This window comes from Trachemys scripta, chromosome 9 (genome assembly GCF_013100865.1).
Source record: "Trachemys scripta elegans isolate TJP31775 chromosome 9, CAS_Tse_1.0, whole genome shotgun sequence".
NCBI lineage: Eukaryota > Metazoa > Chordata > Testudines > Emydidae > Trachemys > Trachemys scripta.
The window spans coordinates 56636616-56661786 of NC_048306.1; the positions used below are offsets into that span (position 1 = coordinate 56636616).

The following is a 25171-nucleotide window of genomic DNA, read 5'->3' on the forward strand; positions in this document are numbered from 1 at the left end:
CGCCGGCCCGGTCGCAGAGCCCCAGCCAGGCCGAGCCCCGCACCCGGCTCCCCCGCCGCCCTCGGGTCCGCCCGGGGCGAGTGACCCCATCCCGGGGGGAGCGCCCCGCTCTCCGTTACCTGCCCGTCATGGCGGCTCCTGGCCCGGCCCGGGCTCGGACGGGACCCAACGCCTGACACTGGCCGGAGAACGAGCGAGAGCCGGCGGCCAGCCCTGGAGAGAAACCCCGCCCTGCCCGGCAGCGGCCTCCCTCTGCCCCTCCTGTAGCCCCCTGTGGGCGGGAGCCGCCGCCCCGCTGGCTCCGGGCAGCCCCCCCAGCTCCGCACATACATTTCCTATAAAGGGAATGAAACGAGAAATGATGAGACAGTAGGGGCTGGACCCGCCTCCGCCACCACGAGAGAAGGGGAGACATCGTCTAGGAACCAAACCATCCCCTGGGAACAACACCCCCCTGGGAGACACCCTCAGGAACCAGCCCACCCCCAGGGATCAACACCACCCCCAGAGAGAAGGGGAGAAACCCCCCAGGATTACCCCTCTCCAGGAGTAGAGGAGACACCCTCCAGGAACAAAACCACCCCCAGGGATCAACCTCCACCCCAGGAAACATCCCCAGAAACCAGCCCACCTCCTGGGAACAACAGCCCCCTGAGAGATACCCTCCAGGAACCAAACCCCCCCCAGGGATAAACCCCCCCCCCCCCCCCCCCCCCCGAGACACCCCCAGGAACCAGCCTCCCCCAGGGAGACACCCCCAGGAACCAGCCCACCCCCCCCCCAAACCAGTCCACCCCCAGGATTTCCCAACCCCCCGGGAAGAAGAGGAGACACCCCAAGGACCAGCCCACCCTCCCCAGGGGTCAAACACCCCCCCCCCCCCCCCCCCCCACACCCCCCCCGACCCACCCCCCCCCCCCCCGGGGGACATCCCCAGGAACCAGCCCACGCCCTGGGAACAATCCCCTCCCCCGGGAGACACCCTCCAGGAACCAAACCACCCTCAGGGATCTATACCCCCGTCCCTGGGGGCAGGGCCGGCTCTAGGTTTTTTGCCGCCCCAAGCAAAAAAATTTTGGCTGCCCCCCACCCCAGTCCTGGGCTCTCACCCCTCGCCCACCAGTGCCCTCCCCCACCTGCACCCCCCTGCCACTCCAGCCCTGGGCTCTCCCCCCCCACCCCACTCCAGCCCTGGGCTCCCCACACCAGTGCTGACTCCGCCTGCTCCCTCTTCGCCTCCAGCCGGTCCAGTGCTGGCAGGGTCGGGGTAAGCACCGGGGCTCCCGGGCCGCGCCTCAGCCCAGGGTCCCTCCAGCCAGGGCTCCTGCCTCCAGGACCGGCCGGGACCCAGGAGGGCAGAGCCAGGGGACTGCCCCAGCAGGGGGCTGAGGAGCCGGAGCAATATAGCCCCAGTGGGAGCGGAGCCCCAGAGAGTGGGAAGCAGGCCCTGCATGGCAGCGCCCCGCCCTCCTGGGGACACACCCCAGGAACCAGCCCACCCCCAGGGATCAACCCCTACCCTGGGGAGAAGGGGAGGCACCCACCAAAGATCAACCCACCCCCAGGGAACAACACCCCTCCAGATACACCCAGGAATCAAACCCTGTTGTAAGCATTGCAGAGCATGCTGGGAAGGGTTAAAGGTGTGAGTGAGGAATGGAAGATTCCTTTGCAGATAGTTAGAGGCCAAGAGGGGGAAAGAAGGAAGAGAGCAGAGAACGGGTTGACTCGGCACTTTAGCTAGCTCCGTGTGGAGATAAGATGCTGGCCCCGGCCCAAGGTCATGGGCTTGACGAGAAATGTACAGACGAGAAATCTACAGCTGCCCAGTCGTGAGCAAAGGAGAACTAAGTGGAGCAGAGCTGCAAAGATAGCAGCAAAAACAGCGAATGAGGCAGCGACGGTGAAGGCCAACAGAAGGGAAAACAAATTCTCCAGAGCCGGTGTGTTTTGGGCAGCCAAGAAGGCCACAGCAAGCCGACTGGGACTGGTACAAAGAGAACCAGGCACAGAGGGCCCTGGACGACACCCCCAAAGGAACCCAGGACTTAAAAACCCACCCGAGAGCTGGAGCACTTCGAAGATTACAGCGGATTCCCCAGACGACCTGGGCCCAGGGCAAGAACTCCCGTCCACCCCACCCCCTCTTCTTCTTATATTACACCCAGGCCTGGCCAGTCTTGGGTAGTGCATGTGTGAGTATGAAAGAGGGTTAGGGCTTGGGGCTCTAATGCTTTCTTTCTTCCCCTGAGTGACGTGGGAGCATTCCCAGCTCTCTGTGCTGTATTTTATTACTTTATTAATAAAGCTTTAAAGTTTAAACACTTGGTATGTTATGTCATCTCCTCCCCAAACGATCCTGCGGCATCAGCCTGATCACCTGACGCTCCAGGCAGATTGGTAACTGTCAAGGCTGTATCCCCACTTTGAACTTTAGGGTACAAATGTAGAGGCCTGCATGAAAACTTCTAAGCTTAACTACCAGCTTAGCTCTGGTCCGCTGCCACCATTTCCCAATTAGATTCCCACCCTGGGAAGCCCTGAGAAAACCTTTCACCAATTCCCTGGTGAATACAGATCCAAACCCCTTGGATCTTAAAACAAGGAGAAATTAACCATCCCCCCTCCTGCCTCCCACCAACTCCTGGTGAACACAGATCCAATCCCCTTGGATCTAAAACAAGGAGAAATTAACCTTTCTCCCTCCTTCCTTTCACCAACTCCTGGTGAACACAGATCCAATCCCCTTGGATCTAAAACAAGGGGAAATTAACCTTTCCCCCTCCTTCCTTTCACCAACTCCTGGTGAATACAGATCCAGCCCCCTTGGATCTAAAAACAAGGAAAAATCAATCAGGTTCTTAAAAAGAAGGCTTTTAATTAAAGAAAAAAATAAAAATCATCTCTGTAAAATCAGTATGGAAATTAACCTTACAGGGTAATCAAACTTAAAGAGCTCAGAGGACTCCCCTCTAGTCTCAGGTTCAAAGTACAGCAAACAAAGATAAACACTCTAGTAAAAGGAACATTTACAAGTTGAGAAAAACAAAGGAAAACTAACACGCCTTGCCTGGCTATTTACTTACAAGTTTGAAATAGGAGAGACTTGTTTAGAAAGATGTGGAGAACCTGGATTGATGTCTGGTCCCTCTCAGTCCCGAGAACGAACACACTCCCAAACAAAGAACACAAACAAAAGCCTTCCCCCCCCAAGATTTGAAAGTATCTTGTCCCCTTATTGGTCCTTTAGGTCAGATGCCAGCCAGGTTACCTGAGCTTCTTAACCCTTTACAGGGAAAAGGATTTTGGAGTCTCTGGCCAGGAGGGATTTTATAGTACTGTACACAGGACAGCTGTTACCCTTCCCTTTATAGTTATGACAGTAACAAAAATCTGTCACACTTCCCACATGCACCCCAGGGTGCTAAGCACAGAATTACAGTTCCCAAACTGTTCTTTATGCTCATCATATCCACTTAGTGGCTGAAGATCTCTTCCTGGGGTCCATGCACAGAAGGGGTGTGAGAACCTAGCAGAAGGAGGTTGATGTGTGAATCTGTGAGGGAATTTTGCCCTTCCAGAACTAAAAAGTTTGAAAACAGGTGGAACTGCCATAATCCCAGCTTCTCTCTTCAAAGAAGTAACCCGTTTCCCAAAGTCAACTGATGCTGTACAAAGAGAATTGCTATGCTGACATGGGTAATGACAGAGGCTCCCTCCAAAGTTGCAAATTAATTGACTCCTGATTCCATCTAGCAACTTTGAAAATCTAACTGTGTGGAAAATGCTGATTTGATAGCATTTTACACTCATTTTCCATAGGTGTAAGTGACTCCACACACTGTTTTCTCCAGGAATTGAAATTAGAAAGGGTGTTCGAATTTACAGGGAGGGTTGGAAAATTACTAAATTGTCAACACTGCATGTAACTAGTTGACCACTGGGAGGAGGGATGGGGGAGTTCAGAGGGGTGTAAGGAAATCAGGTCCACAAGATAAAGAGGAGACTGAGGGCATGTCTACACTACAAAATTATGTCGACCTAAGTAATGCTGGCATACAGCTGATGCAGTAATTAAATCACTTTTACATGTCCACCCTACACTCCTTGTGTCGGCGGTGCACATCCTCACTAGCAGTGCTTGCATCGGTGGAGAGAACAGTGCACCGTGGGTAGTTATTTCATTATGCAACTCACCACCATCTAGAGCAGGGTGTTTTGGGAAGGTTTTGCAATGCCTCACGGGGATGAGATGAGTCGCAAAGGGGTGACAGGGAACATGATTTCAACGTCCCATAATACGGTGTTCTCCATCCCATAATTTTATCTGCATTCCATAACATTTTGCACCTCTTTTCCAAATACCTGCAAACCCGTGTGTCCCTCCTAGCTGTCCGCTATCTGTGTCAGAAGAATGGATCCTGCACAACTCTGCACCATTGAGATAAGTGTTGCAAGCACAGGGCACCTGATCCTGTAGTATTTTTGCGGAGCCATGGGCAACATAACAATTCCTTAGAGACTAGATTGCTGTGAGACATAAAAAGAAACAATTCAAAGTTGTTGCCATTCGTGGAGCAGCTGGAGACAATGGAGCTCTGGTTCTGGACCCAAGAAACAAGCACTGACTGGTAGGACCACATTATTATGAAGGTCTGGGATGATGAGCAGTGGCTGTAGAACTTTCGGATGTACAAAGCCACATTCCTGGATGTGTGTGCGGGGCTCACCCCAGCCCTCCAGTGCAGTGACACCAAAATGAGAGCTGCACTGACAATGGAGAAGTGAGTGTCAATCGCTCTCTGGAAGCTTGCAATGCCAGATTCCCAACTCATCAGTCAGGAATAAATCTGGAGTTGGGAAATCCACATAGGGGCTATTGTGATGCAAGTGTGGAGTGCCATTAATCACATCCTGTTATGAAGGACTGTGACTCTGGGCAATGTGCAGGACATAGTGGATGTTTTGCATAGTGGTGTTCCCAAACTGCGGTGGGGCAATAGATGGCACCCATATCTCTATTTTAGCACCAAACTACCTTCCCACAAAGTACATCAACAGAAAGGGCTACTTTTCTATGGTCATACAAGCATGGGTGCATCACTGGGGGGACACTTTGCTGACATCAATGTGGGCTGGTTAGGAAAGGCACATGACAAGCATATCTTTATACGTTCAGAAAGCTGCAAGCAGGGATTTTCTTTCCAGGCTGGTGGATTACCATTGGGGACATTGAAATGCCAATAGTGATCCTGGGAAACCCAGCCTACCCCTTATTCCCATGGCTCATGAAGCCATAGTCCGGCCACATCAACAGCACCAAGGAGCATTTCAACTACAGGCTCAACAGATGCAGAATGACAGTTGAATGTGCCTTTGGCTGTTTGAAAGGTCACTGGTGCTGTCTAGTCAAAAGATTGGACCTCAGTGAAAAAAATATCCCAATGGTTATAGCTGCCTGCTGTGTCCAGCATAATATCTGTGAAGCAAAGGGGGAAGAGTTTCTGCTGGGGTGGAGGTGAACCAGCTGTCTGCTGATTTTGAGCAGGTGGATACTAGGGCTATAAGAAGAGCTCAATGTAGAGCTATTTGACTCAGGGCGGCTTTGAAATACCATTTAAATAGTGAGCCACAGTGATATGTGTTTCTGTAGTGTGCTTTACCTGGCATTGCTCTTTTGCACTCTGGTATGAACCTTGTAATGAGTGCTCTGTGTGTAGTAATATAACATTGCAAATGCACCATTGCTGTTATCTGTGAATAGTGTCAGCCCCAGCCTGCATATGTTGTGAACTATTAAAGATGAATTAAGTTTCCAGAAATGGACTTTGATTCCAAACCCATACAGACAGACACATTTATAACTGAATAAAACATAATAAATAAAGGGAAAAGAACTTCTAAAGGGGAAAGAACAGTCATTTCGATTTCAGAACATAAACCAAACGTGTCTTTCACAGCTCAGAGTATGTGCGGCTGTGATTGTCTGTACTCCCCTGGGGTGGAGTGGTAGGAGTCATGCAGCAGCCCAGGATGCCATGTGAAATGTGTCAGGAAGGGGGATATAAGGAGGTGCAGTTCTTTATGGGCTTCAGAGGGAAGCAAGCATGGGACTTTTGAACCTGAAGGTCAACAAGAGTCTGAGGCAGAGATGTTTGCTGCTTGAGAAGCGCCAACATCTTTTGTTGTATGTCCCCCTCCTTTTCCTGCAGCTTTCTCCTCTCCGCTCTATCCCTGCCCATGCTGTCCACGAGGATGATCTTCCAAGACCTGTGGCTTGATATCCAAAGCAGCAGACGCTTGCAGGATCTTTTGGAACTTGTCATCCCACATCCTCTTCTTGCTCCTCCTTATCTGGTTGAGTTGCTCTGCTGGTGTGGATGGAGAGACCCTCAAGGCCACATTTCCAGTTGCAAAAGATACAGTGCACAGAGGTACTATTGTGGTTGTATTCACGAGATGAATTGAAACTGGGCATACTGAACTCACTCCCCTTTATCCACACAAGTTGCAAGCACTACATTCTCACTTCTCCTTGGGATTCATTGAGCATGGTGATAGTCCAGTCATGGTGACCATGGCCCTGGGTGGCTGGGGGCTTGGGGAAATAAGGGGGGATAGCTCACAGGCATGAGTATATGCAGACAGGGCAACTGAACTGAATACGGGCACTGTTTTCCATAGGCACTGGTGATTTTAGCTGATATCTCACTCCTGAAGGTAATGGAGGCTGAAAGGAAACAGCTCCTGCTGCAGACTGGGGCCATAGGCTGTTAGCTTGTGTGCTGCAGTGGTGCATGTTGAAGTAATTTCTGGGTGGTGCAGGAAAATGTCATAGCACAGTGGAAGAAATAAGGCAGCCCTCTGCAAAAACCTTCAACAGAGGATTGCAGACTACTTCCATGAAAGTTTCCTCGAGATCTCTATGGAGGATTCACGGGATATCCCGGTGCACATAAACAAACTGTTCTACAGGGCCCTCTCTGCCTAGCTGAACAGGTGAATGAGAAGCAGACAGCAACTCTACCTCTGTTGGTTATTTCACTACCTCTTCTAGCATAAGTAAAAAAGAATAAAGCAACAGATGTGTCCTGCTACTTTAGAGGTTCCATCCCTGCAATTTCAAAGCAAACTGCACATTTACTACAGGTTCCTTCCCCTGCATCATGCTCACCCGTGCTGGACTGAAGGGACTGTCTGGACTGCCCAGAACTCTAAAACAGGTCCTGGCTTGCTGCGCCACTGGATCCCCCCGGTCACCTGTTCCCCATACTCTTCCCCCTCCTCCTTCCTTGCTGTTCACAGTGGAGGCCTATGACTCATTATCTACAGGGCTCTTGGGAGTGGTGGTGGGGTCTCCTCCGAGGATGGCATGCAGTTCTCTGTCAAAGCAGCACATCTGAGGCTCCACAACAGAGTGATTGTTAGCCTCCCTTGCCTTCTGGTACCCCTGCTGCAGCTCCTTGGCTTTCACACAGCACTGCTGCTGGTCCCTTTTGTAGCCCTCCTCCTCCATGCCCCAAGCGATCTGCTTGTATATGTCAACGTTTCTACAGCTGGATCGGAGCTATGCCTGCACAGCCTCTTCTCCCCACAAACCCAGGAGACCCAACTCCTCCTGTGCAGGGCCGCCCAGAGGTGGGGGGCAAGTGGGGCAATTTGCCCCAGGCCCCACAGGGGCCCCGCGAGCCCTGGCGGTGGTCTGGGTCTTTGGCGGCACTTCAGCGGTGGGCCCTTCAGTTGATCTGGGTCTTCGGCAGCATTTCAGCGGTGGGTCCTTCAGTGCTGCTGAAGACGGGGAGCGACTGAAGGACCCGCTTCCCCCCCCCCACTGCCGCAGACTCGGAGCGCTGCCTGGTGAGTACAGGCGCCACAGCTCCCCTGCTTTGCCCCAGACCCCCTGAATCCTTTGGGCGGCCCTGCTCCTGTGCACTCCAGGCAGGAGCGCGTCTACAACATGAAGCCAGCATGGTCAGCTGCGCAGTTGCTAGGCATGTTCTAGAGTTGCTAGATGAGCTCTCCAAGCCCGGCAAACAGGAAATGCAATTTCAAAATTTCATGGGGCTTTAAAGGGGAGGGTTGGCTTCCTGGGTACCTGGCCGCTGGGCAGCGGAGATCAAAATGGGACACTGTGGGACACTTTCTGGAGGCCACTAACAGGTGATGTAAGTAACACAATGTCTACACTGACACTGCATAGATCTAATTATATCACTCTAAACTCTATGCATAAGACATAAGCTGTGTTGTGTCGACCTAACTACGTAAGTGTCTATACTAAAATTTCGCTCCCGCTGATGTAACTACCTCTCTACATCGACTTAATAACTCCACCTCCACAAGAGGCGTAGAGTCAATATCAATGTAGTTAGGTTGATTAATTGTCAGTATAGACACTGCATTGCTTACATCAACTGTTACTGGCTTTTAGAAGCCATCCCACAATGCCCCACACTGACAGTACAATCGGTACAACTGCTCCTGGTGAGGTCGCACACACCCCCATACAAGGAGTGGATACACAAAAGCGATTTAATTACTGCAGCAGCTGTATGCCAGCGTAATTTAGGTCAACATAATTTTGTAGCTTAAACATGCCCTCAGGTTCATAGCATGCTGCTGCTGAGGACAGAGGAAAACACTTATAGAAGACTCTTGCAGGATGATTAGATTGTGTCTCAGGCTGTCAAGCTACCAAATAGTTATCACTTAAGACAGCTCAAGCCACCCTTATTCTCTTGAACTAATGTTTGAGCTTTGCTTAGTGAGATAGAAATGTATTGCACCATGTTATATCATGATGTGGTAATGCAATATCACAATGATCTGGCCAGCGGGAGGAGTTCCTGTCCAAATCCAATTTCTATTTTGTACTAATTCCCTGCAAGCTAATCAGGCAGGATTTGACAGACATCAAAATAGGATTTTTCTGAAAAATTTCAGGCAGGTGATGGCAACTCTATGCTCACTGAATTTCATGTTATGTAGAGCTGTCTTGTTTGAACCATTTGGCAAAAAGCTAGACTTCTACTGACTAAACAAGGCTTTGATTGTTAAACCTGATTAATTAAATGGGTACAAAATGTGTCAGAACTTTCTTATTTCTGTTTAGCTTTAAGTTGATTCAGAATAGTTTTAAATAGGTTTCATTATTAACTGCAATATGCCACTCAGACTGAAATAAGAATGTTCACACTGATTTAATAGAACAAATTTAACTAAACGAGTGTAAGTTTGTAGATAGAAAAGCCCTTACACACTCAACCTATTTATTTTAGGTACTTATATGGCCTGTTACCACAGTATCAGAATATTGTGCAATATTTAATGTTTTTATCCTCACAATTCCCCTGTGAGATACGGATTATCCCCATTTTACAAATGGGGACCTTGATGTTGTCTGATTAAAATATAATTATGCAAACCATTGTTGCTACCACTGTTATATAATTGCAACGAATCTGGTACGAAGTATAATATATGGCCAGAAAGGGTTAAGCAGCTTGCAGCCTAACTAACCCAGAGCCAACCTGTAGAGACATGTTAGAAATGGTAATTAGGGCCATTCAATGCTAGATAGGCTAGAACTTTGAAATGCAAACCTATATTGTTAGAAGTGATACTAATTGTGTACTCATAAATGTTAGCCATGTAAACGGACAGTTCCTGTCTGTCACTATAACTATTAATTCAGAGATCAAAAGGGAATATTAACAGAGACAGGTGCATCGTGGAGGTGAATGCCTGGCTGCGAAGACGGTGTCGCCAGGAAGGCTTTGGCTTCCTTGACCACGGGATGCTATGACAGGAAGGACTGCTAGGTAGAGATGGCGTTCGCCTTTCGAGGAGGGGAAAGACCCTATTTGGACACAGACTGGCTAACCTAGTGAGGAGGGCTTTAAACTAGGTTTGACGGGGACAGGTGAGAAAAGCCCACAGGTAAGTGGAGAACATGGGGACCTGGGAGATGGGTCGGAAATAGGAGGGAGCGTGGGCTATAATGGCAGAGAGAAAGGAGGGTCAGGGCAAAACTGGGAGGCAAAATCAAATCAGTATCTTAGATGCCTATATACAATTGCGAGAAGTATGGGTAACAAGCAGGAAGAACTGGAAGTGCTAATAAATAAATACAACTATGACATTGCTGGCATCACCGAAACTTGGTGGGATAATACACATGATTGGAATGTTGGTATGGATGGGTACAACTTGCTCAGGAAGGATAGACAGGGGAAAAAGGGAGGAGGTGTTGCCTTGTATATTAAAAATGTACACACTTGGACTGAGGTGGAGATGGACATAGGAGACAGAAGTGTTGAGAGTCTCTGGGTTAGGCTAAAAGGGGTAAAAAACAAGGGTGATGTCATACTAGGGGTCTACTACAGGCCACCTAGCAAGGTGTAAGAGGTGGATGTGGCTTTTTTTAAACAACTAACAAAACCATCCAAAGCCCAAGATCTGGTGGTGATGGGGGACTTCAACTATCCAGATATATGTTGGGAAAATAACACAGCAGGACACAGACTATCCAATAAGTTCTTGGACTGCATTGCAGACAACTTTTTATTTCAGAAGGTTGAAAAAGCTACTGGGGGGAAGCTGTTCTAGATTTGATTTTAACAAATAGGGAGGAACTTGTTGAGAATTTGAAAGTGGAAGGTAGCTTGGGTGAAAGTGATCATGAAATCATAGAGTTCACAATTCTAAGGAAGGGTAGAAGGGAGTACAGCAAAATAGAGACAATGGATTTCAGGAAGGCGGATTTTGGTAAGCTCAGAGAGCTGATAGGTAATTTCAACCCAGGAAACTACAGACCAGTTAGTTTAACTTCTGTGCCAGGGAAGATAATGGAGCAAGTAGTTAAGGAAATCATCTGCAAACACTTGGAAGGTGTAAGGTGTTAAGGAATAGCCAGCACGGATTTGTAAAGAACAAATCATGTCAAACCAATCTGATAGCTTTTTTTTATAGGATGACGAGTCTTGTGGATAAGGGAGAAGCTGTGGATGTGGTATACCTAGACTTTAGTAAGGCATTTGATACGGTCTCGCATGATATTCTTATCGATAAATTAGGCAAATATAACTTAGATGGGGCTACTATAAAGTGGGTGTATAACTGGCTGGATAACCGTACTCAGAGGGTAGTTATTAATGGTTCCCAATCCTGCTGGAAAGGTATAACAAGTGGGGTTCCGCAGGGATCTGTTTTGGGACCGGCTCTGTTCAATATCTTCATCAACGACTTAGATATTGGCATAGAAAGTACACTTATTAAGTTTGCAGATGATACCAAACTGGGAGGGATTGCAACTGCTTTGGAGGATAGGGTCAAAATTCAAAATGATCTGGACAAATTGGAGAAATGGTCTGAGGTAAACAGGATGAAGTTTAATAAAGACAAATGCAAAGTACTTCACTTAGGAAGGAACAATCAGTTTCACACATACAGAATGGGAAGAGACCGTCTAGGAAGGAGTATGGCAGAAAGGGATCTAGGGGTTATAGTGGACCACAAGCTAAATATGAGTCAACAGTGTGATGCTGTTGCAAAAAAAGCAAACATGATTCTGGGATGCATTAATAGGTGTGTTGTGAGCAAGACACGAGAAGTCATTCTTCCGCTCTACTCTGCGCTGGTTAGGCCTCAACTGGAGTATTGTGCCCAGTTCTGGGCACCGCATTTCAAGAAAGATGTGGAGAAATTGGAGAGGGTCCAGAGAAGAGCAACAAGAATGATTAAAGGTCTAGAGAACATGACCTATGAAGGAAGGCTGAAAGAATTGGGTTTGTTAGTCTGGAAAAGAGAAGACTGAGAGGGTACATGATAGCAGTCGTCAGGTATCTAAAAGGGTGTCATAAGGAGGTGGGAGAAAACTTGTTCATCTTAGCCTCTAAGGATAGAACAAGAAGTAATGGGCTTAAACTGCAGCAAGGGAGGTTTAGATTGGACATTAGGAAAAAGTTCCTGTCAGGGTGGTTAAACACTGGAATAAATTGCCTAGGGAGGTTGTGGAATCTTCATCTCTGGAGATATTTAAGAGTAGGTTAGATAAATGTATATCAGGGATGGTCTAGACAGTATTTGGTCCTGCCATGAGGGCAGGGGACTGGACTCGATGACCTCTCGAGGTCCCTTCCAGTCCTAGAGTCTATGAATCTATGAATTTAGAAGAATCTTGGGTGAAATAATATCATTGTCTATATGTCTCTTTGAAGTTTGTGATAGACTGCCTAATGGATAAATTGCCCTATGTTAATTTGTGTAACTAATTACTGGTTGTGCTTAGGAAACAGAAGGTTACATCAAAAGCCTATTGTTTACCCAGGATTGTATGGTCAAGTGGATGCTAGAACACTGTATAAAAAACCCTTGGGTCCTGATCCTATCATCTCGGATCTGCTTCAGGCTTTATACAGGGGAAGCTTAAGCCATAAGGACTGAGATCCCAGTCCTAAACTGGAACACCCTGAAATGATATTGGACATCGGACTATAACCTATGGTCTAAATTCTAAAAGAACCCTTTGCAACTACAAAGCTAACCATCTCTGCTATGAATCTGAATCTCAAGAATTGAACTCATGTCTGTATGTATATTAATTTTTGTAACCTATACACTCTCACTCTCCTTTTTAAATAAATTTTAGTTTAGTTAATAAGAATAGGCTGTAGCATGTATTTGGGTAAGATCTGGAATATTCATTAAACTGGGAGGTAGCGTGTCCGATCCTTTGGGATTGGCAGAACTTTTTTATATGATGAATAAGATTTTAATTAATCTTCATCATATTTGACTTGGGTATCTGAATGGAGGCCTGGGGCTGGGTACTTTAAGGGAACTGTGTTATTGACTTCTGAGTAACCAGTGAGGTAAGAAAGAAGCTGTGTTATGCTGGCTTGGTAAATCTAAGTATTGGAATATCCACCAGCTTTGGGGATTGTCTGCCCCATTCTTTGCAGTTCACTCTAATTGAGTGACCTCAGCTGGCTCTCCTGGGAATCCGGTCACAGGACCTGACCATTCTTAAAGTGGCCTGAAAAAAAAGTGTGGGGGTCTGTAATTTTCTACAGAAATGTAAGTGACATATCTGCCTGTCCCCCCCCCCCCCCCAATTCTGCCCCCACGTCTCCCCAAGCCTCACCTCTACTCCTTCTGTGGCTCTTCATCCACCTCTTCCAGGCCTCGGTGCTACAGTGGGGTCCCCTCTCCACCTTCCATGTTGGCAGGGAACAGCTCCAGGGGCTGCTTACTCCTTTCCTAGGCCAGGTGTTGCAAGGAGCAAAAGAGCTGTCCTATTGCTCACAAGAGGGGAGAAGGAAACAGAGGAGCTGCCCTGAATTGCTGGGCTCTTTTTGTTCCCCCCATCCTGTAAGAAAGGTATTGGCCCTTCAGATGAGGTTGGGGAGAGCTGGGACTGCTTTACACAGCAGCTCTGATTGGCCTCTACTTCTAGAGGGTAAGTGCGGGAGCCAGACCACAAGAGGGGTTTTCTCCATGCACAGCTGAAATGTGTGCCCTCAGTGCCTGGCTGGCGCTGTAGACATTTATCTCCTGGGTCTGTGACCCGGATCACTTTAAGCACTGGGAACAGAGGCCTGGTCTACACTACGAGTTTAGGTCGACTTTAGCAGTGTTAAATTGAATTAAGCCTGGACACGTTCACACGACGAAGCCCTTTCTTTCGACTTAAAGAGCCCTTTAAACCGGTTTCTTTACTCCACCGTCGACGAGGGGATTAGCAATAAAATCGGCCTTAGCGGGTCGGAACTGGGGTAGTGTGGACATAATTCGACGTTATTGGCCTCCGGGAGCTATCCCACAATGCTTCATTGTGACCGCTCTGGACAGCACTCTCAACTCAGATGCACTGACCAGGTAGACAGGAAAAGCCCCGCGAACGTTTGAATTTCATTTCCTGTTTGCCCAGCGTGGAGAGCACAGGTGACCACGCAGAGCTCATCAGCACAGGTAACCATGATGGAGTCCCAGGATCGCAAAAGAGCTACAGCATGGACCGAACGGGAGGTACGGGATCTGCTCGCCATATGGGAAGATGAATCAGTGCTAGCTGAACTCCGTAGCAGTAAAAGAAATGGCAAAATATTAGAAAAGGTCTCCAAGGCCATGAAGGACAGAGGCCATAACAGGGACGCACAGCACTGCTGCGTGAAAATTAAGGAGCTACGGCAAGCCTACCACAAAGCCAGAGAAGCAAACGGAAGGTCCGGGGCAGAGCCGCAAACTTGCCGCTTCTACGCGGAGCTGCATGCCATTCTAGGGGGTGCAGCCACCACTACCCCAACCGTGTGCTATGACTCCCTCACTGGAGAAACACACAGGGAAGAGGGTCGGGGTACAAGGAAGATGAGGATGGAGGTAATGTAGATAGCTCACAGCAGCAAGGAAGTGGAGAAACCGGTTTCCCCAACAGCCAGGATATGTTTGTCACCCTGGACTTGGAACCAGTAACCCCCGAACTCACCCAAGACCCTGAGGGCACACAGGGGACCTCTGGTGAGTGTACCTTTGTAAATATTACACATGGTTTAAAAGCAAGCGTGTTTAATGATTAATTTGCCCTGGCAATCGCGGCCAGTACAGCTACTGGAAAAGTCTGTTAACGTGTATGGGGATGGAGTGGAAATCCTCCAGGGACATCTCCAGAAAGCTCTCCCTCATGTACTCCCAAAGCCCTTGCAAAAGGTTTCTGGGGAGGGCTGCCTTATCCCATCCGCCATGGTAGGACACTTTACCACGCCAGGCCAGTAGCAAGTAGTCTGGAATCATTGCATAACAAAGCATTGTAGCGTATGGTCCCGGTGTTTGCTGGCATGCAGACAACATCCATTCCTTATCGCTCTTTGTTATCCTCAGGAGAGTGATATCATTCAGGGTCACCTGGTTGAAATGGGGCGATTTTATTAAGGGGACATTCAGAGGTGCCCGTTCCTGCTCTGCTGAACAGAAATGTTCCCTGCTGTTAGCCACACGGTGGGGGAAGGGGTGAAGTGATCATCCCAGAGAATTGGGTGTGTGGGTGGGAGAGGGGTTAGTTGGGTTTGTGCTGCATGTTAACCCGGAAACTGCAGCCCCTCCTTTTACATTGCAAACCCATTTTAAATGGCCAACCCAATTCATGCTTGATATGGGAAATGAGGGCACTGCTGTTTGAAACCATTCCCACATGTTAAGAAGGTTAAAAAAGTCAAAAGACTGGCTTACCATGGCTGCCTGCAAGCCAAAATCTGTTGCCTGGCACTGCGTGAGTGATCTCTCACACGAAACCGGCAGGCCCTCACTATAAGAGGAAAAATGCGACCTTGTAACGAAAGCACATGTGCTGTGTAATGCGAACAGCAAAATTTAACGTGAAAGAGTGTACCCATTGTTCTCTAAAATGTGTCTTTTTTAACCACCTCTCCCTTCTCCTCCACCAGCTGCAAATGTTTCTCCTTCACAGAGGCTACTGAACATTAGAAAGAGAAAACGGAGGACGCGGGACGATATGTTCACGGAGCTCCAGATGTCCTCCCACGCTGATAGAGCACAGCAGAATGCGTGGAGGCAGTCAATGTCAGACTACTGAAAAGCACAATATGAACGAGAGGAGAGGTGGCGGGCTGAATCGCGGGATGAACAGAGCAAGTTGCGTGCTGAAGATGATAAGTGGCGTAAGCTTGCAGACAGAAGGCAAGAGTTGATACTCTGGCTGCTGGAGCATCAAACTGATATGCTCCAGCATATGGTTGAGCTGCAGGAAAGGCAGCAGGAGCAGAGACTGCCGCTACAGCCCCTGTGTAACCAACAGCCCTCCTCCCCAAGTTCCATACCCTCCTCACCCAGACTCCCAAGAACACAGTGGGGGAGCCTCCGGCCACCCAGTCACTCCACCCCAGATGATTGCCCGAGCATCAGAAGGCTGGCCTTCAATAAGAGTTAAAGTTTTAAAATGCAGTGTGTCCTTTTCCTTCCCTCCTCCCCCACCCATCCCGGGCTACCTTGGCAATTATCCCCCTAGTTGTGTGATGAATTAATAAAGAATGCATGAATGTGAAGTAATAATGACTTTATTGCCTCTGCAAGCGGTGCTCGAAGTGGGGAGGGGCGGGTGGGGTGGTTGGTTTACAGGGAAGTAGAGTGAACCGGGTGGGGGGGGGCAGAGGGTTCATTAAGGAGAAACAAACAGAAGTTTCACATCGTAGCCTGGCCAGTCACAAAACTCGATTTCAAAGCTTCTCTGATGCGCACCGCGCCCTGCTGTGCTCCTCTAACCGCCTTGGTGTCTGGTTGTGTTTTAAACACTTTTTTGGCTTTGTTTTTTTTTTTTAACATACACATTACAAATTCAGGTCTTACCTACCATTGACAATTCTATGGTTACTAGAAAATTAAGAAGATCTGTCAAGCGATTAAAAAAATTAATCATGCTATTAAACAACAATACCATTTATTTTAAATATTTTTGGATGTTTACTACATTTTCAAATATATTAATTTCAATCATCAGCATGGAAGCATGTCCTCTGGAATGATGGCCGAAGCATGGAAGGGGTATATGAATGTTTAGCATATCTGTCACGTAAATACCTTGCAACACTGGCTACAAAAGTGCCATGCGAACGCCTGTCCTCACTTTCAGGTGACATTGTAAATAAGAAGCAGGCAGCAGTATCTCCTGTCAATATAAACCGACTTGTTTGTCTGAGTGATTGGCTGACCATTTATTCTTTGGCCAAACCGGACAGTCTCTACGCAAAAGAATAAATGGACACAAATCAGACGTAAAGAATTATAACATTCAAAAACCAGTCGGAGAACACTTCAACCTCCCTGGTCACTCAGTTACAGATCTAAAAGTCTCAATTCTCCAACAAAAAAAACCTTCAAAAACAGACTCCGATGAGAAACTACAGAATTGGAATTAATTTACAAACTGGACACCATTAAATTTGGCTTGAATAAAGACTGGGAGTGGATGGGTCATTACCCAAAGTAAAATTTGTTTCCCCATGCTAGTTTTTCCCCTACTGTTACTCACACCTTCTTGTCAACTGTTGGAAATGGGCCATCCTGATTATCACTACAAAAGTTTTTTTTCCTCCTGCTGATAATAGCTCACCTTAATTGATTAGTCTTGCTATAGTTGGTATGGCAACACCCATTTTTTCATGGGGGGGGGGTGGGGTGGTGTGTGTGTGTGTACCTTTCTACTGTATTTTCCACTGCATGCATCTGATGAAGTGGGTTTTAGCCCAGGAAAGCTTATGCTAAAATAAATTTGTTGAGTCTCTAAGGTGCCACAAGTACTCCTCGTTCTTTTTACTGATACAGACTAACACAGCTACCATTCTGAAATAAATATAAAGTGAGCACTGTGCACTTTATATTCTGTGTTGTAACTGAAATCAATATTGAAAATGTAGAAAAACATCCAAAAGTATTTATTAAATTTCAATTGGTAGTCTATTGTTATAAGTACAATTACTCATGATTAATTTTTTAAATTGCAATTAATTTTTGAGTTAATCATGTGAGTTAACTGCAATTAATTGACAATCCTAAAATTAAGTTATCATAAGAAACAAGTGACAAACTGGATTACTTGAGAAGGGAAGAGATTTTCAGATGGTTTAAAACTCTTTTTGTCTTCTTTGCTAACACTTCTTTAAGTCCAAGACCTAATGAACATTTGAGGAAAAGTATCAGAGGGGTAGCCGTGTTAGTCTGAATCTGTAAAAAGCAACAGAGGGTCCTGTGGCACCTTTAAGACTAACAGAAGTATTGGGAGCATAAGCTTTCGTGGGTAAGAACCTCACTTCTTCAGATGCAAGATTCACGAAAGCTTATGCTCCCAATACTTCTGTTAGTCTTAAAGGTGCCACAGGACCCTCTGTTGCATTTGAGGAAAAGGATAACATCATTAAAGCTTCAACACATCATCCCTTCAGTTAAGTTCTTGAGCTCACAATAAACATCCCTGAGTTTCCCAAGAAACCTTATAGCAAAATCCCTGAAGAGCATACATACCAAACAAACAGAACACAAGCATAATAATATTAAAAGAAAACAAAAACTCTTACAGGCCTCCTTGATAAATCAAAAATATATTTAAAAGAACACAAACGTAATGCTCTCTCTCTCTCTCTCTCTCTATAAAAAAACTTTTGCAGGTCATAATTAAAATCCCCCTTAATTCTACCTTTTTCATGTGGCTAATGAACACCCAACTGACCCAGTGGCAGCCTATGACCTCTGAGCTTTTGAACCAGCTCAATAACTACAACCTCCTTAAAGCTTTGAGCAGCCACATTGATCCAGGTGCGCGGGAACAGGGCTGAGGATGGTTAGGTCGAACTACCTCTCTCCCCTAGATCTACGCCCTTTCCCGAAACTGGGGAAAGTCACGTGATTGATTGTGCCATGTGACAACATAACCTCCACCGCCTGTCGAGCTCTACGGAGTCTTCCAGTAACCCGGATGTGGCTGCGCCTCATTGAGGGCCTCGAAGAACAACGTGTCCCATTGGCGCTGGCATTCACATCCGGGTCTTTCCCTGCCTGTTGCTGCCCTCCCCCTGCAAGATGGCGGAGCTGAACCGGCAGTTACAGGAGTACCTGGCTCAGTCTAAGAATAGCAGCGGCAGCGGCCCCGGCCCAGCGGCCCCGAGCTCCTCGCGGCCGACGCCAGATGCAGCCGACGCCGGAGGGAGGACGTGGCTTGGCCGGCTGAGCCCCTTCTCAGGCCGCTCCTCCTCTTCCTCGTCCCCGGCGGCCGGCTCGTGGCCCTGGGCGGCCGAGCCGGACCCCTGGCTGCCGGGGCTGTCGCGCTGGCAGCGGCTAGTGGGGAGCGCGCTGTGCCTGTTGCTGGCCGCGCTCTGCTTCGGCCTGGCCGCGCTCTACGCGCCGCTGCTGCTGCTCCGCGCCCGCAAGTTCGCGCTGCTCTGGTCGCTGGGCTCGGCCTTTGCGCTGGGCGCCGCCGGCTTCCTGCGGGGGCCGAGCCGCCTCCTGCGGGAGCCCAGCCGCGGCACCGTGCTCTACCTTGGCGCCCTGGCCGGCACCCTGTACGCCGCGCTCGGCCTGCGCAGCACCCTGCTCACCGCGCTCGGAGCCGCCGCCCAGCTCGCCGCCATCGCCGGCTGCCTGCTCGCCCTGCTGCCCGGGGGCCCCGCCGGCCTGCGCTACCTCGGCGGCCTCCTGGGCGGCTTCGTGCGCCGCCGCGTCTCCAAAACCCTGCCCGTGTGAGGGCGCGGGACGGCGTGCGCCGAGCAGACCCGGATGGGGGCTGAGAACAGCGGTCCCCATCCCCAGGACAGATCTTTGCTGCTGTCCCATGAGGCCGATCCCCCATCCCTGCCGGGCGGACGCGGAGGACACGGCTCTCTGGCTGAGCAACCGCCTTTCTGAATACAGGGCCACAGGCCATCAGCATCACGGCCCTCTAGTGCGGCTCGCACGGCTGCCTCCGCGGGGTATGCGGCTCCGAGGCCGCAGCGGGGCGTGGGTTTCCTGCTGCTCTGGGGTAGGGGGGTGACTGACCGACAAAGCCAGTGCGGGTTTCCCCCCTTCCCACGGTCCTATTGAAGGCAAGTTCTTCCTGCACAACCGGTGCGCTGTGATGCGGCACTTGGGAGCTGCGCTCTGTTCATGCGCCTCCTGAGGACGGGGACCTATACAAAGACACTTGGCTGTAAGTCAGCAGAAGTTACTTGAGACAGTTCAGGAAAAACTAATCAAACTTGACAGTTAATGTGGACAACAGGAGCAAAACCGACCAAAGGAGGGAAGAGTTTTGCTTCTCCAAGGACCAGTGTTGATGGAGCTGTGGAACATTTTTTTTCTCCCTACCTTTGAACAGTGCAACTAAAATCCTAAAGCTGCATCTATGACTATACATTGTTGTTCTTTTACCGTATTCACGTGTAACATTTTTGTGTGCCATCATTCCCAGTCCTATCTCAGTATATGCTTTGCCTGATCAGTGCACAACGAGCTTTGTAGTAATATCCTGGAGTCTGTGTCCTGTTCTGGGTGGTAGATGACAGGATTACCAGATTCCTATATCAAGTGTAGGATCACATGGCTGATACTTACTTTGAAGTGGCCTGTAAGAATTCAGAGCCAAGCATATTGTTGATACTAAACTCTACCCATAGTATAATACTTTGTTGTACTCCTGAGCCTTGCAGGATTCACTCCAGCTTGGGATGTGCTGATACCAGGTGCCTCATAGGAAAATCTGTTTATAGATATCCATGAAACTTCAAAAAAAAGTTGGGTGTATATATAGAGCTCCTGTTTTTGGAGTTTGTTTTTGGATGTTTATTTTTAACAATTTTGAGTTCTAGGTAGATGTCCAAAAATTTGAGGTGGGGGTTGGACCAAAAGTTGGTCCTTCTTTGTATATACTGTAATGAGTAATCTCTTTATTTTTCCTAGTGTGCTTTAATGTAATACTATTTCAGATAGTGCTACTTAAAGTGCACTAAGGAACCTTTTATGCACCCCAGCAGGGTCTGTGTGGACCTATTAATACATAACATATGTACTTTAGAAATCACACACCCGTAGTCTGCATTACTGCTGTGTTGATCAGCCCTTAGACACAAGTTAACCATATCCAGTATTGATTGGATAAATACTGTTTCTCTTTTTGGAGCAGGGTTTTTATTGGTTAAAACCTAAAATCAGCTCTAGATACATATTACCAGAGATGTTGTTTCATGACATCTTTATATCAGATTACAATTGTAAAGAGTCAAAATGTAGTGATCAGCTGTAATTGCAACCATCTTTGATTGGCTTATAGGGTAGTCAGTGAATGTTGACATACCCATTCCATTTAACTGTCTTTAAAAAAAAAAAAAAAAACCCCACATCCCTGACCTTCACTGTATTGAAAACAACATGAGCAGTGGCCTGCTAAACCCAGGATTGTGAGTTCGATCCTTGAGGGGGCTATTTAGGGATCTGGGGCAAAAATCTGTCTGAGGATTGGTCCTGCTTTGAGCCAGGGGTTGGACTAGATGACCTCCTGAGGTTCCTTCCAACCCGGATATTCTATGAACATTCTTTAACAAGTAGCATTCATAGAGGTGATGAATCACAAAGTCATATCCTTGGACAAGCAGGTGCATACCTCTTTTACGGAGGGAATCACGAAAAAAGTGAAAGCATATCATAGAGACTATTTAGTTCTTTGCAGTAATACTGCCAGAATGGTGCTACAGAAGCTTTTGCCTCCAGAGCTGCAGAGTCAGTTCCTGAAGTCCTCGTCCATTGGTTCTAGGCGTCGGGCAGGCACTGCTTATTTAGCAGTGATGCTTGTAGCCTGACCCTGAGAAAGAGATGGGCTAGTAGAGGCTGGGCATATTGCAAAAAAACATACTTGAGTATTCTTATCAGATGCTACTTAGGAAGAGAGTATCTTAATCTACTCATTTAATATTTGCACAGAACTACAGTAAACAAATAGTTAACTTTATAAATTGTACATCTATTTTAATAAAATATTTTTATACTAAAGTGTTAATCTAGACAGTAGCAGGTCTATTTTTTTTAAAAAAACAGCAGCACTGAATCTGTCTTCCTGTTTACTTTTATAGTTTCATTTGGATTTATATCAGTGTAATATCAGATTAGTGTGAGATTGCTTCTAAACTAAACCTAGGTTAAAGTTCTTGGATGAGATTAACTTTTTTAAAATGTAGGTTAAAATATTTACGGTAAAAGCCTAGTAAATCCTTAATCTCTCTGGTAAAAGGTCTTATATGGAAAATGACAAAATCCTCCCACTACCGGAGGCTGGCCACAAGAACCTCCAACTACTAATCTACTCCACAGGCTACAGTTGTATCTGCAGTTTTGTAACAGGGACAGTAGATCTGCACAGATACATTGGGTCATAGCAGAGCATGGCTCTATAAAGAGCTGAGGATGTCCTGGTTCTGCCTCATAGGCATTTTCTTCCCTTCCTCTCCCCGAAAGCAGCAGAGCTTGTGTGGCTCTTCTGCATTATGGACTTAAAGATATTACCCTAAAGTTAACAAGAGCTTTTGTGTACCAATTGTGACCATATCCACATGGCTTGTCTTAAGGGAGCTCAAAGCTCTAATTTAGAATGGTGTGGTTTGGGGAAAGTAGTTTTTCCTAAAATCCAGTATTAAGAGTTAAACAGGGTTTTAGGTTAAAGGAGACCTGCAGAGGAAAAACAAAGTTTTTGAATTTTTTTTTTTTTTTAAAAACCTCATTTCTAGTGTTTTCCTGTTGTTGGGCTCAGATGTATGGAGTGAGTTTTTCAGCCCTTAACTAATGGTAGAGTGGTTGCTGAGTTTTCTCTTTTCTTCCAGCTGTTTGAATTACAATATTTATCTTCCCTTTTATTACATCCTAACACAACTAGGATCTGCCTTGAGCTGCAGAAATTAATTTACACAGATAAGCTATAACCTTCATCAGAAGTCCCCATATAGAAATTTAACCTTTTCTTTAAGCAAGAAGCCATGAGCCTGTGCCAAGCCTGGCTCAGAAGAGTCTGCTAAACTGTACTGTGTGTATCATTTCCTTAGGGCTACTTCTCTCTTCAGCCATAGTACAATAAACGTTGTAAGCTGACCACCTCAAACATTCTGGAGCATTTCTTGTGTCACTGTATCTGCAATAAAACAATTAGGCAGTATTCCTATTCACTACCATGTGACTCAGTCACAACTGTTCTGTACAATAGAAGCATATATCTGAATGACAGCTGCTGAGTAAGCAGGAATGTGAAGATCATAGCAATTCTCCTTTATCTATGCTTTGATCTGTTTAAATAGAGTTCCTACAAATATTTCAAATCCATAACCTAATTAGACTGTGGACAGGGGAAGGTAGATGGCTTGGCAAAGTAAGTGGGTGAAGGAGTGGCTGCCACAGCCCACACTCACAGAGTGAGGATTAATTTACTCTTTCCTTATGATTTCTTAAACAAGCTCCCTCAGCCCTACACTTGCTTTTCCTTAATGTACTATTTACCCTAGGGGCTTGTGAAAAAAAAAATTACTAGTGCAAATATGAAAAGGATGATTAAAATACCACTATCAGCCACCTCCCACATTTGATCTTGTTTCCTAATGCTATAGGGTGGGAAATCTGATTTTCAGGAAGAGGCTAGCTCTAGGTAATACTAATTTCTTAAATGAGGTTTAGGATACTTAGGTAGCTATCTTAGAAATACTTTAGACAGACATGCTGGTGGATGAAGCCAGATAATCTCATATGTTATGGTGATAACTGAAACACCATAATTGGTAAACAACTTTATTATGAAATGCAAATAATTGTAATGTTGCAATGGCACTAAACAAAATCCTGTGGAGAATACTTAAAAATCTTTAAATCAGGGTGGCTTAATGGTTCAGAATGCACCAGCTTGTAATTTAGTGGCCATTCCTCATTTCTCTGCAGCGTGGTGTGTACTACAGTACTATAAAAAATTATATACATCCCTGTTAATCAAGATGCCGAATGTCTATTGCTTATGGTGTAAAACTAACACCATGGAGAACAAAGGACAGGTCCCTTTGCAAGGCTTGAATCAATGAGGATTAGCAGGAGCAGATGAACATTGAATGTGCAAACTGGATTAGGATGCTTGCTCATATGATCTATAGTTCAAAAGAAGCTTTTCACAGCATTCCCCATATGTCCTTTTACGAAAGGTAGGAGAGGGGGCATTGGTGTGGTTTTGGTTTTTTGTTGTGTATGTATGTACTGGACTCAACTTCTTCACAACAGATAACATTTTTTAATAGCACAAGAATGTTGCTAAAGGTGTAAAAATAAAAATTCTCAAAACATGAAACCCCAACTGATTGTATTAAGGCATTAGGAACTGTACTGTAGAAACTTCTAGAGCTAGTCCTATGGTGCCATGTACGTGACATATGGAAATTCTATGGAAGATGGGGTGTTTTGTAGTTTCATGGAGAGTGTAAAGATAAAGAATCACATACTGCACTGATTTTTTGTTAATTTTTGCGCAAATTACATTCTGTATTCATACAAAAACAACTTTTTTTCTGACAAACTGTACATATAGAAACAAGTTTCCACCTGGACATGAACTGAAATCTGTGGAGGTGCTCCATGTCTCACAACACTAAAAAAAATTCCAGCTTTTATCTTTACAAAACAATGCAGGTAAAAGTTGAGGAGAAAGAGGTGGAGAGGATGAAATAGAAAGCCAGCTACCATGTTGCTGCTAGCAGCAGTCGCTTGATCTTAGGAGAAGATCCTTGTTAGGAACTAATGCACATTCAGTTATCCCAGTTAAGAGTCCAGATTTGTGGAGTTGCAGAAGTACTTTCTCGAGTCCACAATAGGTGTCTATTTAAACACTGTCCAATAAGGAGAGGGTATCATCCAATCATAGCCTCTTCTATCGGCCCCTTCCACCACCCCTGGATGCTCCTCGCCTTGACTGGCCAGAGTTCATGTTACTGCCTCTTCCCCAATTACTTCCACTCCTCCCTCCTCTGGAAGGGTTATTTCCTCCTGCAGGGCCTCCAAAACCTTCATCTCTGTGGAATCCATCATGATGGTCTCCTTCCAAAGAGCTAGACCTCCCAGACTTTGGCACTCTCTGTGGAGGTCCTGAGCTTCCACGTCCTAAAAGATGAGAACATTTAGTTTTTGATTTTATAGTTTACCACATCCCTCTCAGGCTTTTGAGGGTTACCCCAGGCTTAGACAAGTGTTTGGGTTCAATTCCCCTATGATACAATCCCTCACAGATTATACAGAATGTGAAATCTGACATACTGGTCTCCAATTTTACATTTCTTCCCTCAACACACAATTTTTCCTACCACATACAGATTTATATCAATATGACAGTCCTTGAGAGGGACAGCTACAAGGCAATTCCTCTGGAGCTAAGGTACTGCCGCACCTCATTGATCAGCAAGGACCTTGTTAAATAAGAGAACACCGGGAAATGGAATGCACAGGCTCATAAGCACTTGAGAGACCCTGAATAAAATATTCAAATCCAGATTCTCTCACTTGGCAGCAGTCCTATTTTGGCCCTGTTTTGCATACTTCTCATTCTAAATAGGGTGTTGCCTAAACCCAGTAACAACATCTGTTCAACCATTTGGGGTAGTAATGAAGGAATTAGAGTAGTGTC

General features: G+C 46.6%; 3 protein-coding genes across 7 annotated transcripts in view; 1 reads left to right on the plus strand and 2 right to left on the minus strand.

The window, feature by feature from the left end:
- The window catches only part of LIMS2 (LIM zinc finger domain containing 2), a 60778-nt gene extending 60502 nt beyond the window's left edge, over positions 1-276 (minus strand). The window contains exon 1 of one of the 3 annotated variants that reach the window (XM_034780796.1): positions 124-276. Coding sequence is in view for 1 of the 3 variants with exons in the window: in XM_034780797.1 (XP_034636688.1) it covers positions 120-130 (11 nt within the window). In the remaining 2 variants the exon portion in view is untranslated. Of the gene's footprint in view, positions 1-119 lie in introns of all 3 variants that reach the window. The other 2 variants (XM_034780798.1, XM_034780797.1) reach the window with 2 other exon arrangements.
- Positions 277-18466: 18190 nt separating this feature from the next.
- Positions 18467-22236, plus strand: SFT2D3 (SFT2 domain containing 3). Its single transcript, XM_034782057.1, has one exon. The coding sequence runs from the start codon at positions 18586-18588 to the stop codon at positions 19243-19245; it is 660 nt and encodes a 219-aa protein (XP_034637948.1). The 5' UTR covers positions 18467-18585; the 3' UTR covers positions 19246-22236.
- The window catches only part of WDR33 (WD repeat domain 33), a 100165-nt gene continuing 96556 nt past the window's right edge, over positions 21563-25171 (minus strand). For 2 of the 3 annotated variants that reach the window (XM_034782053.1, XM_034782052.1), the window contains one exon: positions 21563-24651. In XM_034782053.1, coding sequence (XP_034637944.1) covers positions 24475-24651 — 177 coding nt within the window. In that variant the 3' untranslated portion in view covers positions 21563-24474. The remainder of the gene's footprint in view (positions 24652-25171) is intronic. The other variant, XM_034782051.1, reaches the window with a different exon arrangement.

What these genes read in the sequence shown, in the direction of transcription:
- SFT2D3 (XM_034782057.1), top strand. Translation starts at nt 18,586, where the DNA reads ATGGCGGAGCTGAACCGGCAGTTACAGGAGTACCTGGCTCAGTCTAAG.